Below are 18,291 nucleotides of genomic sequence, written 5' to 3'. Positions count from 1 at the left end.
AAGTTACAAACTGCAGCCAGACTACTCCGGACTGCACTGCCAAAACGCACTTTTAGAACTGCCCAAATAACAGATTCAAATCAATTAATATGTTTGCTGTTAAGCTCATGTATATTATTCAATAATTTAGCAACATCAATGGGTTTTGAATTAAAAATTTAGCTTGTTTTGTCGATATATAGTTTGATCAAAATGCAATTAGTTAATTATAGTCTGAAATAAAGACAACCAACCACTAGTTAGAATGACTTGACGTTTATAAGGTGACTATTAAAAACAAAACAGTTAGCAGCTGTTTGTCTCTTAACCTTTTCTCACTGTTTAACTCTGATTAGGTGTAAATTTTCCTCAGTTTTTGGTTTTATTCCCGATTCAGTCCAGAGCCTGTTCATCGTTTTACGTCTCTGGATGCATTTTCATCGTCTCAGCTGAGTAATAAATGGATCATCGTGTCTCACACCCAGTCGTGCAGACAGACACACACTTCGCTGGAGTGTAAACACACAGGCTGCCTGATAGACAGTTGCTGCAGGAAGGTCACATCCCTCTCAGTGTGACACATAAAGAAGCAAAACAGAATAAACACAGTGATGATTTGAAACATAAATACAGCTGGAAGAAGCAGCGGAGTTTGACTCTCACTCAGAGGAAGAGAACAAAAGAAACACGGTTGGTTATAAAATCCTCCAAATTATTGTTTTCTTTAACCTTCCTCTCCTGTTAGCCATTAAAATTCACTTTAATAGCTTAATTAAAACTGATTTGTTTGAACTTGAATGTTGTTTTTCCATTTCAACAGGCTGTCATGTCTCACTGCTGCCACAAGGTGGCGGCATTATTTCAAGCTAGCTTCGAAATGTCAGATTGAGCTTTTATATGGTCAATGCAAACGCAGCTGCTAGCTGATAGCTAGCAGCTACTAGCTGGCTGACAGCTACTAGCTGACAGCTAGCTTCAAAATGCAAAATTGCGCAATTATACGTTCAATAGAAACGCAGCTACTAGCTAACAGCTACTAGCTAGCTTCGACATGTCAAATTGCGCAATTATATGCAGAAATGTAGCTGCTAGCTACCAGCTACAATGACAATAATTCATATAAGTAACAAAAAAAAAATCAGGCAAAAGACCATTTTTCCAAATCATCTTCTTTCAGTAAGAAAGTTCAGAAACTTTAACGGAAACTGCAGGAGTGATTCTGTATCTGGTGAATGTTTGGTTAAAACATGTTTGTGTTTCATTCAGTGGGTAGAAAATCCAGACATTTTACTCCAGTAAGAGCAGAAATACTCAAGTAAAAGTAGTACAAATACTCCTAAAAGTACATTTAAAAGAAGTTACTCAAGCAAAAATAATAGAGTAAATGTAACTAATTACTACCAAACTGTAAAACAAACAAACAAAGACGGGTCCAATTGGACCCTAATGAGACAGGTGTTTGCCGCTACCATGGCAACCAGTCCGTTCATCCACATCATGTGAAAACACACACACACCTGAAATGGGACACACACAAAGAAACAGAAAGGGGAACTAACCGTTGCCTTAATGGGGACGTACAGCACCGGTCCGTCCGGCCCGGTTCGGCCCACCTGGAAGCCCTTGGACCTGACCCAGAATTTGAACTTGGCGTTGATGTGATGATGGCCGCCGTCCCCTTCGCCCTCCTGCAGCAGCGTCTGGAGGATTTTGTCGTACTTGCGCCGGGTCACGGTCTTGGTCTTCCCGGAGTCCCCGTACGTTTTCAGGCACCAGTCCCGGAATTCCCCGACCATCTCCGGCGCCTCGCCCGGAACCGGGTCGCTTCCGGCGGAACTCCGGCTGCTCTGCTGGGTCTGGGTCGGCAGCCTGCTGGTACCGGTGCTGCTGCTGGTGGAGATGGGATCCACGTCTCCAGCAGCACCGGCGGATTTTCTCGTTGTCATAGTGAAATGACCAGATGACCCACTTTTGGAAATTTCTCCGACAAAAATGCACGTCCGTCCAAAACCGAGAAATATGTATATAAAAAAATAATATTTTTTAAAAAGATCTAACCCGTGAATTTGTTCCGACTAGTCAATTTGGACCCTCCTCTTCCTCCTCTTCTCTGGTATTTACGCACCAGCTGCGGTGAAACTCCACGGCTCGGTACGGGAGGCTGGTACCGGGACACACCTGTTCGCTCGGCCCGGTCCCGTGGGGGATGTCAGCCAGCGCCTCCCACTCTTCCTCCCGTGAGGAAGACTCTGCTAGTGGAGCCGAACGGGCCGCATGTTCGGTCCGGTTCGGCCGTCCTCCTCCAGCTGATGGCGGACACCTGTTAGCGTCCCGCTGCGCCTCATTGTTCCCTCCGCCGGGCTGGAGGTGGGAACAGGAAGCGGGTCCTGATCAAGGTACCGTCCACATCCAACTGGGTCCGACCCGGACCGTCCGGCGGGACCCGCACGCGGCAGACAGATCTGAGTAGCAGGAAGTGGATGTCAGAGAAATAATCAAGACAAAAAGAAACATACAGACATGTGGGCAGATGTTAAAACTTAACATGCAACAGGTTTTTGTGTTTTACTCGGTTCTAAAAAAATAAAAACCCAGAAAAAATAAAAACAAACTTAAATTGACCGTTTTTAGGCCATGACTTCGGGACAGAGTATTTATCCTCCTGTTTTGCTTTTTACATCAAACATGTCCGACACGATTAATCGGCTATTTAAATAATCGTCAACTAATAATTATTAGCCAATTAATCTTTAATTCTGCATTAAAGAATTAAAGGTTTACTTTTAGGAGTATTTTTAGTTGAGTAATTTTATTATATTTTACTCTTACTTGAGTGAAATTTGTGGATTTTCTACACAGAATGAAAAACACGTTTTAACCAAAAATTCACCTGACACAGACACACAGCTGCAGTTTTTATTAAAGTTTAATTAGTTTCTTATTGAGGGAAACTGATTGGGAAAAAAATCTTTATTATTTGTTGCTTATATGAATTATTGTCATTTTGGTCAATGAGAAGGATGAAGAGAACAAAGAAGGATTAGGATGATTGTTACGTTTTTAAATGTGTTTTGCCTGACCAGTAAAACTACCAGTCAAGTAAAAATGCGTTTTCTGACAAAATAAAACCCTCTTCTGTTTTATCTTCATCGTAAAACCAGGGACCAGGATCAACATGCTTGGAAACACATTCGACCACAAAGTGTGATCCGTTAAGTTTGTGTCTGAACGCCCCAAAGGAGAAACAGAAAGGCGGCAGGAAAAGAGCAACTCGATCAGCAGGATTAAAATAAACTCGACTTTAGGAAGTGAAAGCAAGTTTCAAAACAGTCCAACCTTCTCCTTCACTACGACCTTCTGCTTTCCGTTGTCTGAGGCACAAACGGCCTCACAGATAAAAACAAATTAAACTCAGATATTTTCAAGAAAAAAACATGGAGATTTATGAGTTATTAAAGTTGAAAATGTGAAAGAAATTTTGGAGAAAAAAATTGGAAATATCTGAGTTTGAAAAGTTTAAAATTGTCTTGAAAAAATGTAACATTTTTGAGATTGAGCTCAGAAACTTTCTAGAAAAAAATCAAGGAAATGTCCAAATTTGAAAAGGCAAACATTTGCTAGAAAAAACTCAGATATTTTGAGATTACTCTCAGAAATTTTCAAGAAAAAACATGGAAATTCAAGACTTTACAAAGTCAAATATTAGCTTGAAAAAACAACTCATAAATTTGAGACTGATCTAAGAAATTTTCTAGAAAAACAAAGCAATTTTAGGAGTTTGGAAGGTTTAACATTTGCTGGAAAACTATGAAATTTTCAAATTAATCTAAAAAAATTTCTAGAAAAAACTTGGAAATTTCAGAGTTGTAGAAAGACAAAAACTTTGTTGTACTTTACATTTTACATTGTAAATAAATTAACAGTCTTGATCTGCATCAAAGGGACAAATCTGGATCATTTTTGACCGCTTAAAACCAGTCCAAAGGCCACAAATGGCCCCTGAGCCGCGCTTTGGACAACCCTGGCCTAAACAAGCTTTTTCATGTGTAACTTTAATTTAATTTCTTACTTAACAGAAACGGAGTAATTGGGAAACTGTGTTTATTTTGCTCAATATTAGCAGATTACAGACGAAGATTTGCGCACATTAGCAACGTAAACGCAGATCAACCATCTGCTGTGCATCTGCCTCATGCATGTGGAGCTTGATGCTCATCTGTGTCCCTGAGGGGAAACGATGGAGAACACAAAAAAGCACCGATGAGACACACACCTGGTCTCTCACACACACACAGGACCCGGATGGCTCTGCTGGTTGCCATGGCGCCCGTCAGCTGGAGGGAGTGTGTGTGGGCGTCGGTGAAGAGGTCTGCTGGTGACTCCTGGCTGGGACCCGAACGGAGCCGCCGAACCTGCAAACACACAACAAAAACAAAACGGGCGCAGTGGGACGAAAATAAAAACCGCTGCAAACATAACAACACCAACTCTTCCACAGATTTAATAACAACCAGTGAGCGGTTGATCATTCACCACTAACGAGGAGAATGTGTGTAAGAACACCTAAAAATAAATTAATCTTTATTTGCAGAAGCTGAAGCCAACACTGAAAGTCCAAACGATACTTCAGATTATCTATAGAAACTCCCAGTTAACCAGATTTTCCTGGGGTAAAAATAACGTAACACACAAACTCTGCCAGCCTGGATGAGGATAAAGTTTTAAAACATTTCTGAAACTAAATATTTAGCTACAAACTAGATATTTAGTTTGCAAGCTAATTGTTCAGGTTAGAGCTCTGAATGTTTAGTTTAGATCTAAGTACTTTGGTCTAAACTAGTAGGCTAAATATTAAGCTTGCTAATGAAGCAAAATATTTAGCTTAGTTTAGTTTGGGGCTAAATACATAGCGTGCTAATTATAAATGTAGCTCCAAACTAAATATTTAGCTTATCAGCTAAATATTTAGTTTGGAGCCAAAAATTTGTTTTGTAAACTAAACATTTAGAATGCTAATTAAATATTTTGTTTAAAGTTACATGTTTAGTTTCAGGGTAAATACTTTGGTACCTAAATATTTAGCAAAAAATAAGTATTAATTTGACTAAAAATGTATAACTTCAAATTAAATATTTATACTGTGACATTTATAAATAGTGAAAATTTTATTTTGAAAGTTTTTAACCGCCATTTTTTTCTCTAAATAATCATAATTATTGCTGATAATTTTTAACAGTGTATCTTTACAAATAACCAGCATGAAACGCATCAACTGAGTTAAATGTTTCACCAAGCTGCAGTTTCCGCTCTGATCTCAGAACCTTTAGTCAGTGGCGCCCTCTCGTGGCCACAAACAGGCGCTGCGTGGTTTGTTCTGGTTCTGGTCGGATCAGCAGAATTAGCCGGAAGTTCTTCAGAAAACAGTTTCCGGCCTGCGGCTCCATTCTGATGTAAAAAGTTTTGGTTCAACAGGAAGAATGTTGGAATGATGATGAAAAGTTTTTATTTCCTCCATGTTGGAAATTAAAAACAATCTTCAGTCTTGATTTGACTTTTCAAACAAATTCATACAGAAGAAATAAAAACTCTGGCCTTTCTTCCATCATCCTTTCATTTTTTTCTTTCCTTCTTCCATTACTTTCTTCCTCCTTTTCTTCTCTTCCTTCATTTCCAGCCTTCAACCATCCTTTCTTATTTTTTTCCTTTTCAGCAGCACCAAAACAGCATGTGATGTTATTCTAATTTGTGGTAGAATGTTGCGTTTTGTTTTATGTGTTTTATCCTTCTTTCTCTCATCTTTAATTTATTTACTTCGATTCAGGTTTGTCTACCAATCAACAAAACAAACAAAAGTGATAAACTTTGGCTGGAATTTGGTGGGGGTTTTTTTTTACTCCAAATTAAGGAAAATAGAGGTTAAATAAACGGAATCTGCCGCTTGGCTCGAACTGTACGCTTCCTCATGTGTGCGGCCAAGATAGCGGGTTTTATGGCTGAACGGCGCAAATAAGTCGGGGAGGAAACATGTCTACATCCAGCAGGAGGAAGTCTGCGGTCGGACTTTGTCCCGCTGGTCTAACCAGCCGCATCGGGACAGGAAAGCCAACGGAAAAAAACTCACAAAGAGGAACTAAAGACAAAAGGAAGAAACTCACAGGACTCACCTATACGCTGGCGCTTCTTTGAGAAATGGAACCATTGTTTTCATTTTAAGCTGTTTGACCCACAGTTTATGCTACAGTTAGCTGCAGGTGGAAAGTTTGCAACATTTCCAAAGGTTTTCCTGAAGTGTTTTAGTCACAATTTAAAGAAAAACGGAGGCAGAACCTTTACAAATGTACGCAAATCTTCGTTTATATTCCGCTGTCGGAAAAAACAAACAAACCATAATTTCGCGGTATTTGAATTGAATTGTAAACGCAATTAAAATCAGTCAAGTTATTAAAAAACATGTTGCGCCATAATTCAACTATCCTGTTGTCTTCGTGAGTTGCGAGAAAGTGTTTCCTTTGCAGTTTTGCGAAAAAAGAAAGAAACAATTTCGATACAGCCAAAACGCCAGTTTCTGGTGGTTGCTAGGTATGTACTACCCAACTACCTCCATCTCATAAAGGTACAAGCTGCTAGGTAAACGCAGGTGCTAGCTAGCTGCTTGCTACGGACTAGCTTCTACCAGCGTTTAGTTTAAATACATTTGCTTAATAGAAACCAGACAGTTATATATATATAAAAAACTTGATTTTCGATAAGTTCTGGATGAGTTGGGCTTTTTGTATCGAAACTGTTTTATTTCACAAAACAGCAATGGAAACACGTTTTCGCGTCAGACGATCAAAAACCCGGAAGTTGCCATATGCGTAAACCACGAAGAAGAAGACAACAGGAAGTAGTTGGATGGTGACGCGGCAGATATTTAATAACTTGTCGCAAACAAACTTATTCACGTGTAATTTTAATTGCGTTTTTTATTTCATACAAATACCGCAATTGTGAATAGTGTTTTTTGTCATTAGCAAAATAAATTTTTTTTTTACAGAAACACAGCTACTGTGTAGTTCTCAGACGAGGCTCAAGTTCAATAATTAATTTAACTTAATTTACTGTTTGATAAGTTGGATCAATCAGAATCAATGTGTGATTGAATTCATTTTGTTTGTAAAGTGCTTTGAGACATTTGTTGCGAATTGCCATTGTTTAAATAAGTAAAATATAATAATTTTTAAAGTATAATTTTGTTCATTAATTCAAAAGGTTCTGAGCAATAATCTTCAATCTGACAAAACAGATTCATTTTTAATTGTATTTATTATCAGATTTAGTACAAACGTTTGGCAGTTATTCAAACACGCACACACACACTTAAATTCAAGCAAAGCACTCCATGCTGGCCTTTGCTCTCTCCATCTCATGCAGGAAGTTGTAAAACTGAGGAAGTGTCAGTTCTGGAGGAAACAACAAAAGGAGACAGATTTAGGTGAAAAATATAAATGTTGGTCAGAAAAATGGTGAAAAAGTTGCTTCTAATTTTACAAAAGAAATCAAGTGAAAAAATTGATTATGAAGCACTTTGGAGATTAAAGAGAAATGTTTCATTTTTTATCACTTTATCATTTGAAATTTTTATTTATTTTATTGGGATTTTATGTGATAAACCAACTTTGTTGATGATCTCTCACATAAAATCCAAATAAATTTGAATTTTATTGTTGAAGAAATCAGTCCAACTGATTTAAAATAGAGACTCACCCATGAAAACATTTTCAGTCGAGTTTCCCTTCCTCACCACCAGCTTCAACTGCAGGAGAGCAGAGGAACGTTTGGGGTAAAATAAAAGACACGAAAAACCTCCCAACTTTGGATCGTTTTCTGAACGTTTTACCTGCAGAAAAATGTTTCCCACTTTCTGAATCTCACTGGTGCCGACAGTCACTGGGAACGAGAGAAAACGTCCAAGTTTGAGTCAGAAAATGAATTGGGTTCAACAATTTACCAGAAACACGATTCAAGAAAGAAAGAAAGGAAGGAAGGAATATTTCTCATCCTTTATTTCTCTCCTCTTATCCGTAAAATCCTGGAAAATCCAGATGTTTCCAGAAACTCTGCAAACACTTTTAATTATTTCACCATTTTGTTTTTATCTGCAGATGATAAAATACTTGACATTTGGCGGCCATGTTTCTTCTGACAGGAGCCAACGTCGATGTTCTGCAGCGACGGAATTTATCCCGGCAGAATATTTTCTCCTGCCATCGTTTCGCTGCGATTTGAGTCGTCTCACCTCCAAACTTCCACTCCATGTCGACCAGCTGGTTGACCATCAGCGTCTGTCCCACCGCCAGCCTGGACAGCGCAGCGTAATGCTGCCCCCACTGCAGCATACAGAGGAACAAGATGGCCGCCCTCAGCACACCTCAACACTGTGATGCAGCTAGCATCAGCTACGTTAGCTGATCTAGCTAGGATTAGCTACAGTAGCTACACTAGCATTAGACAACCAGACTGTTTGATTTGGCTCATAAATTGTTTTCAGATGCTCATATTCACTCCTTCACACGTGCTAATGATGCTAAAACAAAGCTAGCTCATCAGTTTGAGCAAAAAAAGAGAAAAACTGTCAAAAATGTAATGATAAATTTTAACTTTTCAGGCTGTTAAAGCTTTTTGCTACAACGGTGTTTTAGGGTCATTGCAAATAAAAAAGGAGGAGTAGATTTCTGCCTAAAACTTACAAGGAAGTTTCTGAGTTTGAAGTCAAAAAACTGCTGGAAAAAAAACAAAGAAATTTCTAAATTTGAAAAGTTGCAATTTTGCTCCACACTCCAAAATTGTACATTAATCTCAGAAATTTTCTACAAAAACACTTCGAAATTTCAGAGTTTTAAAATTAAAGAAAATGTGACTCTTGGAACTCAAAAAATTTCCAAAAGTCAAAACATTTTTATTTTTGAAACTCAAAACTTTGCAAGTTTTTTTTATTCACAATTTTAGTGTTTTCTAGCAAATTTCTGAGTTTTGTTCAAGTTTTTGGTAGGAAATGTTTGAGATTAATCGTAGAACTTCAGAGTTTCCTGGCGGACATTTACTCTTGTTTTTCGTATTTTTATCTACAATGTGCCTAATTTTCCATTGTATTTTGCAGATGAATTGGTCTGAACAACAAAACAATCTTCTCTGCCATCAGAACCACGGTTCTGGACTGTAAGACAACAATCAACGCTGAAATGTTTGGTTTTGGACTTGATCAATGTTTCCCAGCTAGAATGAAGTTGACCCATCAGATCCTTCCTGGTGAAATCATCACATCAGATTTTCTTTAAATTAATTGGATATAAATATTAATCAGGATGCCAACAGTGAGTAAATGATGCTGAAATGCATCTTAGTTCTCTAACTGAAAGTTAACAGAACTGATTTGTCTTATGAACTAATCAGAAATTCATCAGAGCCTCTGAACTTACAGGATCCATCAAATTCAAGGGTTTATAATTTACCTGTGAAGAAAAGTGAGCAGCTTTCTCATCATTTAGCCCTGAGGGATAAACAGAAAAAACAGTTTTAGTTCAGGGAGCATAATTTAACATTTGATTTACAAAGAAGTCAGTTAGAGTTTGAAACTAGAACCTAATGTGAGCAGATCCTCCTTGACTTGCTCGGTCGTCAGGTTTTTCTTCAGAGCCCCTGAGGAGAAAACAGCAGAGTCACTTTAACAGCTTCAAAATAAAAGCATGAATAGAAACGTCTAAACTAACTGAAGAAATATTAACACTCAATAATCCAAACTCATATATGATTAATTTAAGACAAATGCTTCTAAAGTTTAGTTAAAGTGCTAAATGTGAAAAAGTAGCTCCAAAATTAGCAGAATTCTTAACATTCAATAACAAAAACTTAAACTTTATTAAACTGAAATATTACAAACAAGCCAAGTAGATTACTGTTTTGGAGCTTAGTACAAATTAATTTAAGATAAGCTAAATGAGCTAAATAATTCTGGGGCTAGCAAAAGTGCTAAAGTGGTATGTGAAACATTAGCTCCACAATCAGAATATTTAAAAGTCAATAACCAAAACTTCATCTTCATTCACCTGAAAATTCACAAAGTAAATGATTTAGAATCTATTCAGAAAAATTTATTTACGGGAAGCTAAGTGCAATACATGTTTTCAAAGCTAGCAAAAGTGCTAATGAAAAATTAGCTCTGATGTTAGCGGCTTAGTAGAAGTGTCCACCCAAAAAAACGAAGGCTCTGTGGACTCCTGACTGCTAGCTTAGCTTGTTTGGAGGGTATGTCGGGTAAAATCTCTCCTCTCTGAAAACAAAATGGCTTCCTAATAGTTTCTCCCACCCTGAGGGACCAGCAGGACGCTCTTCATCAGGTTCCTCAGCGGACCGGCGCTCATCCCGTGTTCCCCTGCAAATTCTGTCAGCTGCTGCATGAATCTGTCCGTCTGAGAACACACACACACACACACACACACACAAAAGGAAAAGCTGTGTTTTAGTCCAGTTGACTTATCAAAGCTCAAAGTCTCATTTCTTTTCCACTCACCTCTTTCGGGTCCAGGAGGAACTGGAACAGAATTTCAATCAGTCGACTAAACTGCTGCAGATATTTAAAAAATAAATAAAAGAAACACATTACTTTGTGTAATTTAAACGTTCATCGTCGTTTGCGTTTCTTGTTGCTACTGCATGTCGTCCTCAGGTCTAAATACTTTTATTTATATGTACCTAATTACACTAATGTTTCTGCTTTTATTCTACTACCAGCTCAAGATAAATATTTTTATTAAAAACTGTTTAAATCTGTCGTATAATCATGTATATTATTAAATGTTTTTTATAGTTAAAAATTAACTTTTATTTTGTTAGTTATTATTATGCATTATAAAAAATAATAAGCGCTATTATTTTTATAGCTTTTTAAAAATTTGGATCAAACTACATTCAAACACTCAACGGGCTTGTTGTAAAACACTAACTATTGTTTCTAAGCTTAAAGAGGTAAACAAACAGTAATGAGCTAATCAGTATAGACAATATAGAAATCAATATTTCATGTCTAATAATAATATTTATTATTATATATGCGATAATGAGTTCCTTACTTCTACCTAATCCTTTTTGGACACTTTTTCATTTTTATTTGCCTTCTAAATAAATTTAATATTTAGTTGTTCTAACTTTAATCCTAACTTTTTTTAAATTATTACAAACAGGTTCTGTTCAAGCTACCTATTGACTGTAGAGATCTTTGGATTGAAATTATACATAAATAGTGTATCTAACCTTTGCTAATATCTGATTTATTACATTTTCATAAAGGGACAGGTTTGTTTAGATTTAGTTTTCCTTTAATAAGTAAAAAATAACATAAATCTGTAGGGAAGTAATTACATCCTGTGATGGTTCACTGAGGAAACAAATTATGTCACGTGATGGAAAGTTGTAAAAAGGGCAAAGGTCAGCACCTTCATGACGCATTGAAGCATATCATCACATATGATCTGGTTATTTGAATTAAATTTGAAACGTTTGCATGGGAAACATGAGAACCGCTTAAGATTTCATTGATGTTTGACACGAAAATTATACTTTTATGCATTTAAACCTTTTTTATTTACAGTTAGTTATCAAAATCTTAAACATATAAAATTATAAATCCCGATGAGACACCTATGAGCATTTCAGATGTTTATAGTTTCCCATAAATCTCACCGGAAAACAGGAAAACTAGTTAAAATTCCTGGGTAATCAGCTCCGCGGTTCTTTTTTTTTTTTTTTACCTGGTCGTTAAATTTGTTCAGATTCTGGAAGTCGGTACCGACAGAGTCCGGTAACACGTCCTTGGCGAAGTGAAGCTGCATGTTTTTGTGCTTTATCCCTGAATAAACTCGATCCGGTGTTTTGGCTGCTGCTGCGCAGCTGATTCTAGGAGAGAACTTCCGGGTTCACGGTGGTCACGCGCATGCGCAGAATGCGTCTGACCCTCAAAGGAAAAGGAGCTGAAAAATCTGCAAAGCAACGTTTTACACGGAGAAATCAGACTGAAAATAGATTAAAATACAGAAAATATTTGGTTTTTACTTAAATGTTTTGTTTTAAAGTAAAGCTATTTATGAAAAAGAAATGAGCATTTAATTAGAAGGAAAACTAAGACATATTAAAATACACTTAAAGTAAAATTAACTTACAACTTTCCACCAAGATATAGAAGCTTATTTTAAGTAAATCACTATTTGATATACTATAATGTTCATGTATAAGAGGAAAATATCTTCCTATAAGAAACTTATGATTGTGTATTAGGGAAACTGTAGATAAAAAAAAACAAAAGAAGAAATTTCCTCCAAAAAAAAAAACAAACCTGAAACATTGACTTCAATCTTAGAAATTTTCGGGGGAGGAGGAAATACTTGGAAGTTTTTGAGTTTGAAATGTTGAAAATTTGCCAGAAAACATTCTAAAATTTTGAGATTCCGAAGTTTAAAAAAAATCTGAGATTAATTTCAATATTTAGACGTTTTTTTTCTAGCAAATTTTCAACATTTCAAACTCTGAAATATCAAAGTTTTTTCTAGAGAATTTCTGAGATTAATTGCTACAAACTTTAACGTTTTTTTTTCAATAAATGTTATGTTAATCACAAAATTTCTGAATATTTTCTCGCAATTTTTGATGTTTCAAACTCTTTTTTTTATCTCCAATGGTCCTAATATGTACAAAACTAAATTAAGTTTCCAGTAAGAAAATCACATTTTAAGTTCTTAAAGGTTCCCTAGCAGATTATTAAACTCATAAAAGGGGAAATGTTTTCCTGTAAGAAACTAGGCAAAAATTCTTAATAAGATTTTGTGTTTTTGCAGTTTGCAGATCTGTTTTTCTTCAGCCGTTTACTGTGTTTCTATCACTTTGCATTTTTGTGTTTTTATGATGAAATGCACCTTAAACTGCCATGTTGCTGAAATATGCTATGAAAATAAACTTGTTTGATTGATTTTCTTTCACTTTTGGGTTGTTTGTTTAAATAAAATCAAAGTTTTTGCTGAAAAAGTAGAAAAAATTTCAAGGGTTGTAAGGATTTGAAGGTGTTTTTAAATTAAGGTGGAAATGTGTTGTTTCCAGAGCTGTACAGCTGCGTGAATGATGGGTTTTGGGGGGGTTTTACTACTGGGGACAAAATGGGAGTCGACATTTCCACCTTTAAAAGCCTGCGGCAGCCAAACATCCGTGTGGGACTCCAGATCCACTTCGGCTCGGATCACCAGGTCAACATCTTCCTCCTGCACGTTTCAGCTGCGGATGCGCGCAACAACCGTGGATAGTTATGTAAGTAAAACCCGTGTCTGTCGTGTTTGTAACACTTTAACTAATCTGTTCGAGCTGCAGCGTGAGTTTTCTGCGTGTTACGCGCAGGTTGGTTCCCCCTGTAATTCCTGCTCTGTGCACGTGTAAAGTTGGCAGGTCGCTCGACTTTGCCCCATGTGCGCAGAGCAGACCCAGAACTGCTGCAGAGTCCGCTCAGGTAAGACCTTAAACATCATCTGGGGAAAACTCTGAAACACCACTGGAAGGTTTTGCATTTCCGTCTCTTCTCCCCAGACGTTTATTCGCGTGTTTCGCAGCTGTTAGCGGGTTTAGTGTCAGGAAAACTCCGCTAATTTGCGTTCAAAGTGAGCTGTTGTACAACCACATCATACATGGCCGGCTCACCGAGGAATGAGCTGCAGACATTTGACTCCTTCTTCATTTTGTGCGCTGAAATCTGTTTTAGTCAATAATCAACGGGAGTTTTTTTTTTTTGCAAAACAGCAGATTTTTTAAAAAGTGTGTGGTTAAGTGTTGATTCTGCTTCCTTATTTCCTGGTTTTGGACATGCTCAGGTATTTGAACATGTACAGACGGTGGGGATTTTTTACTGGCTTAACTTCCTCCTGTTGCTCTTGTTATTAACCTGTGTTATTAAACAGGTTTGGGTTTAGAGATGAAGAAAACTCGTTTATTTTTATCACAGTATGTTCCAGGGAGATGCAAACCGAGACTGGAAGAAAACGGGAGGAAACAGAAAGAAATACTGTGATTTCCATGCAAGTAGCCAATTTAACCAGTAATCAGTGACAGAAATGCTTAATTCAGGAGATGCAGACATCATTGTGAGTAAAAATGATCTGATGTGACCAATATACAGAACCCAGCATTGCATAGGGTTCAAATTAACTGCAATATTAGTTAAATTTTCTGTGAAAAGCGAACCAAACCCTTTGAACAAGCAGTTCTCCTCCTCACCTGTGGGGGCGCTGCACCAAGAACCACTGAGAAAAAAATCCTCTGAAGACACTGAGAGCAACTTCCTTCTTCACCAAATGAGACTAAAATGGAGGCGTCAGATTTTAGCGGTTGGAGGATTTATCTTCATCTTTGGCTAAAAAGCACAAGCCATTTCTGCTGCTAGCGCTATGCTAGCTCGTTTGATTTGATTGTTTTTACCCAGAGTGTCCTGCGCTGTAGTCCACTTCCTGCTTTTGGAGCGGCATCCGGTCCGCTTGGCGTCCACATATGCATTCAAACTGAACCAGAGTTCACTTCAACCAAACCCAGACTGATGTTTGGAGTTAGCTTTTTCTAAAAACGTAAATATCTCGGTTTTTGTTACTAACATACATATACTAACATATACTGCCACCTGCAGGTGGGAGGTAGCACTTCAATCCAATGTTTTAGATCTTTTATGCAGAAAGCTTGCAATAAACTCGCAGTTATGCATTAAAAATTAGCAGATCCTTTGATTTCAAAGCCCAGCATCTTTTTTAATCCTAGTTAGGTCTGGACTTTGACTGGGCCGTTGAAACTCCTTGATTTGTTGTTGTGAATTTGCAAACATTGTCCTGTTGATATGACCCAGTTTGGACCAAACTCCACCCCAGAAGAAGAACACAGAGGTCAGACAGCAGCGCACTGTTTACATAAGGAATAGTGGAGTTATTATAATAATTAGTTATAATTATAATAGTTATAATTCTTATTTATATTTATTATAGTTACAAGTCAGCACTTGCTTTTAAATTTCTGCTCACAGTCAAACTTTTAGCGTTTCTGAAAATGCTTTAGTTTGTTGTAGTTTCCTTGCGCAGACTGAATATGTTTGAGTGAGATGCTTTAGCTTGATGAAGGGTGTTCAAACTGGGGTTCAGGGGCCCTGTGTGCTCTCTCAATTGAATTTCTGAGGCCCCCTCGACTACAACTTGAGAATAAATTAGGACCAAACTATGACTTTTAAGTCAAAATCTATTTCGATTTAAAAACTACCGTGATCATCTGTTGTCATGGTAACTACATTTACTAAATGGCACCAGTATTAAAACTTTGCTGAATACAGCAAGTTTTTTTTAAATAAATATTCTGTTTTTATTGCTGAGAACAGATGGAATATGTTATAGTTTTTAATCAATGGAACATTTAATAGCAAACCGGATGCTACGATCCTGCTCCTTCAAAATAAAATTCAGATTATTTGTTTATTTAAAATAGTTCATCCTCAGTTTATTGTTGAGTCACAATAACAAATTTTACTGGACAATAAATTGTCCCTGAAGTTATTGCGATAAATGGTAATATTGTCCTTTTGAGACCATTTTTAAATAAAACAGTGATAATAATGGCATAATAAGGCAATCACACATTTACAAAGATCAATAAACTTTAAAATGTTAATGAACATGTAACATTTTAAATATTCAAAATAAATAAACAGAACTACAAATAAAATGGATTATGAAGTCTCTGTAAGTAAAACAGCCCCGGTTGAAACCCAAGCAGAAGAAAACCAATAAATCCTACAAATGGAAATTATTGAGTTTGTTTAAATTTATTATTAAATGCAACAGGCCTTGTTAAGTAGATTAGAGAAAATCTCATTTTTGTTGATTTAAGTTTTTGAAAATATTTTTTGGCTTGCAGCTTGTTTGTTTTGAGTGGATGTTTGTATCCATCGTGTCTGGAGTGAGACCTGTGGCGCTCGGCTGCGGGGCCGGTTCTGGACGGGAAGGGGCCATAAAGTAACGAGGGCCGAGGAATGCGGGCCCAGAGAAAGACCCGAGGGGCTCGGCTCCCCTTCACGCACACATGCACACCGTGCAGGGAGAGGCCGGTCCCCTCCAGCAAAGCGGACCCTAATCTCTCGCCACTGCGCGGCTTTGATGTGATCCCCCGCGCCACCGCCGCCTCCTTGTCCTCCCTGACCCTCTGTGGTTGGCCCCTCGCTCTGCCCTGCGCTCTTTCTCTGCGGCTTTATTTCAACCTTTTTCTTTGTCTCTAAAGATGCAGAGAAGTTATGCGCTGAGGATACAACGTTTCAGCTTCTCCTCGCTGTGGAAATGTTCGTTCGTTTTCAGCTCTGCAGGAAAATAATGAAACGAGTTTCTTATCAGTCTATATTGATAATTATTGATTAGTTTGTTGTTTTAAATATTTGAAATACAGATAATCTGGTGGAGTGACCTTTCCTGTTTTATCCACAGTTTTCTCTCCATGTTGTTTTTTATTTTTAAGCAGTTATGAAGCGAAACCTTAAACTGCTGCTGCGCCAGTTATTCAGCAGGTTGTTGCTAGGCAACCGAAGAGCGAGAGATTTATCACTTTGGAGTGATACAGCTGGGATACAGAGTGTCCCAGCTGTACCTGAAAGCAGCATAAGCAAATTGCTTTGACTAGACCACTAATCATCACTGCCTTGTGTTTTATCAACTTTTTTTAAATTCTATTTTGCTGTTTCATGAACTTCTTGGCGCCACGTTGAAATTCTAACAGGAAGTTGTGGTCATTTTAAAGCATTCTGATTGGCTGACATGTTTTAGCTTTGTGCTACACCGCCCCCTAGAGGTTTGGCATGTTTACTACAGTGGCAGATTTGTGCTGAAAACTTTCCTGTGCGTACAATATTATTTTTTTAACGATATATTGAAGATATTTGTTGTTATAAAGACTCAGCTTCGTGGGTAAAAAGCCCGAGACTTTAAAAACATGAAGTTTTTAAAATTTATCACATTTAAATGTTTATTTTGAACCACAGGAGACTTTATGATTGTAAATGTTGACCAACTGTCATTGGTTGAGCTGATCATGAACTTCACTGTTTACCAAATTATTCTGGATTAAATTGTGAGATAATCTGATAGCAGAACCATTCGTAGTGAAAAGATTGGACTTTTCCCAGAGAAATATGTTCTTAATTGACCCTTTTTTCTATCTGTGCTTCGTTTTTGTGTGATAAATGATCCCACTTTGTTACGTTAAATGCGGTTTTGTTCCTTTCAGGTTGTTTTTGAATAATTCCTGAACCTGGCTGATTGTTTCTGCTGCGTTTTGATTCGTCGCTGAGCCGGCCACAGGGCCCGGAGGATCATTTCCATCCTGGTGTCAGATACTCCGTAGCGCTCCGGATGTTCCCAGTCTGTCTCTTTTTTTGGTGTCATGATAAAGATCTGAAATACTCAGTTGGAACAGAATGAGATCATAGCCGATCGAACAGCTAATTAATACTCGCCCAGACACATTTTCTGGTTCCATCTGTGAGGAATCTGTGTTTTTCTCACAGTTTTGGGTGTTAGGAAGTTTCAGTAATGGGAGATAATTGTTCTCCTGGTTTGTGGAAAGTGTCCAATTCCTGCTGATGTGACAGGATGCATAATTTTTACCTGAATAATATCAAAATGGAAGTGGATAAAACTGGACCAAACTTGGTTTATAACTTTGTAATTTATATCGTCTTAGCCTGACATAAAGAAGCTTATTAAGGTTTTAATTTGCCTTATCGCCTCTCTAATCTGTCATGTAGAGTCGGTGTTGTTCCTGTGAGCTGTTAAACGTTGCTAAACAAGATGGCTCCTTATGCTGTCCCGTTCGTAAAGTCAAACATTTGGGTGTTTTAGCCCCTAAGAAAAGGAACGTCATATTTAACAGTTTTTTATTTAGTTTTAAATGTCAATTTAAAAATAAATATTTGAATATCAAGCTAAATATTTATTTAGTTTAGCTATCTAAATATTTACTAAGTAGCTACTTACTTATCTACTTAGTAAATAGCTGAATTATGTGTCATCGTGTCTTCTTCATAGTAAATATTTAGATTTACTGTGAATCTAAATATTTAGCTTCAACTCCTCTAGTTATTTTTTTTAATGCAATATACTTAATGTAAATAAATATGAGACTTTGTTGTCTCACCTGGTTAAATATAAATTAAATAAATAAAATTTAGGGAGTCCACTTCCAGTTATTGGCAAGTGAATTTGCAAAAAGCAAAATGTTTTTGTC

General features: G+C 37.2%; 3 protein-coding genes across 5 annotated transcripts in view; 1 reads left to right on the top strand and 2 right to left on the bottom strand.

Annotated features, from left to right (window-relative positions):
- Positions 1-2,780, bottom strand: part of LOC106959235 (nucleolar protein 4-like) — a 79,212-nt gene extending 76,432 nt beyond the window's left edge. The window contains exon 1 of the mRNA XM_015051672.1: positions 1,539-2,780. Coding sequence (XP_014907158.1) covers positions 1,539-1,925 — 387 coding nt within the window. The 5' untranslated portion in view covers positions 1,926-2,780. The remainder of the gene's footprint in view (positions 1-1,538) is intronic.
- Positions 1-11,946, bottom strand: part of commd7 (COMM domain containing 7) — a 23,159-nt gene extending 11,213 nt beyond the window's left edge. The window contains exons 1-9 of one of the 2 annotated variants that reach the window (XM_015051677.1): positions 11,766-11,946; positions 10,529-10,582; positions 10,325-10,427; positions 9,601-9,657; positions 9,471-9,508; positions 8,258-8,348; positions 7,859-7,908; positions 7,726-7,774; positions 7,344-7,421 (exon numbers count right to left, since the gene is read on the bottom strand). In XM_015051677.1, coding sequence (XP_014907163.1) covers positions 7,345-7,421; positions 7,726-7,774; positions 7,859-7,908; positions 8,258-8,348; positions 9,471-9,508; positions 9,601-9,657; positions 10,325-10,427; positions 10,529-10,582; positions 11,766-11,846 — 600 coding nt within the window. In that variant the 5' untranslated portion in view covers positions 11,847-11,946 and the 3' untranslated portion in view covers position 7,344. Of the gene's footprint in view, positions 1-7,253; positions 7,422-7,725; positions 7,775-7,858; positions 7,909-8,257; positions 8,349-9,470; positions 9,509-9,600; positions 9,658-10,324; positions 10,428-10,528; positions 10,583-11,765 lie in introns of those variants that run through there. The other variant, XM_015051675.1, reaches the window with a different exon arrangement.
- Positions 11,947-13,196: 1,250 nt separating this feature from the next.
- The window catches only part of LOC106959234 (DNA (cytosine-5)-methyltransferase 3B-like), a 38,123-nt gene continuing 33,028 nt past the window's right edge, over positions 13,197-18,291 (top strand). Inside the window, exon 1 of one of the 2 annotated variants that reach the window (XM_015051671.1) lies at positions 13,197-13,308. In XM_015051671.1, coding sequence (XP_014907157.1) covers positions 13,307-13,308 — 2 coding nt within the window. In that variant the 5' untranslated portion in view covers positions 13,197-13,306. Of the gene's footprint in view, positions 13,309-13,399; positions 13,505-18,291 lie in introns of those variants that run through there. The other variant, XM_015051670.1, reaches the window with a different exon arrangement.

This window comes from Poecilia latipinna, unplaced genomic scaffold, assembly GCF_001443285.1.
Source record: "Poecilia latipinna isolate Pla-1442-1.1 unplaced genomic scaffold, P_latipinna-1.0 Scaffold1058, whole genome shotgun sequence".
NCBI classification, from domain to species: domain Eukaryota; kingdom Metazoa; phylum Chordata; class Actinopteri; order Cyprinodontiformes; family Poeciliidae; genus Poecilia; species Poecilia latipinna.
Note: the sequence above shows the minus strand (reverse complement) of the source record. Positions and strands in the feature narration are given on the sequence as shown.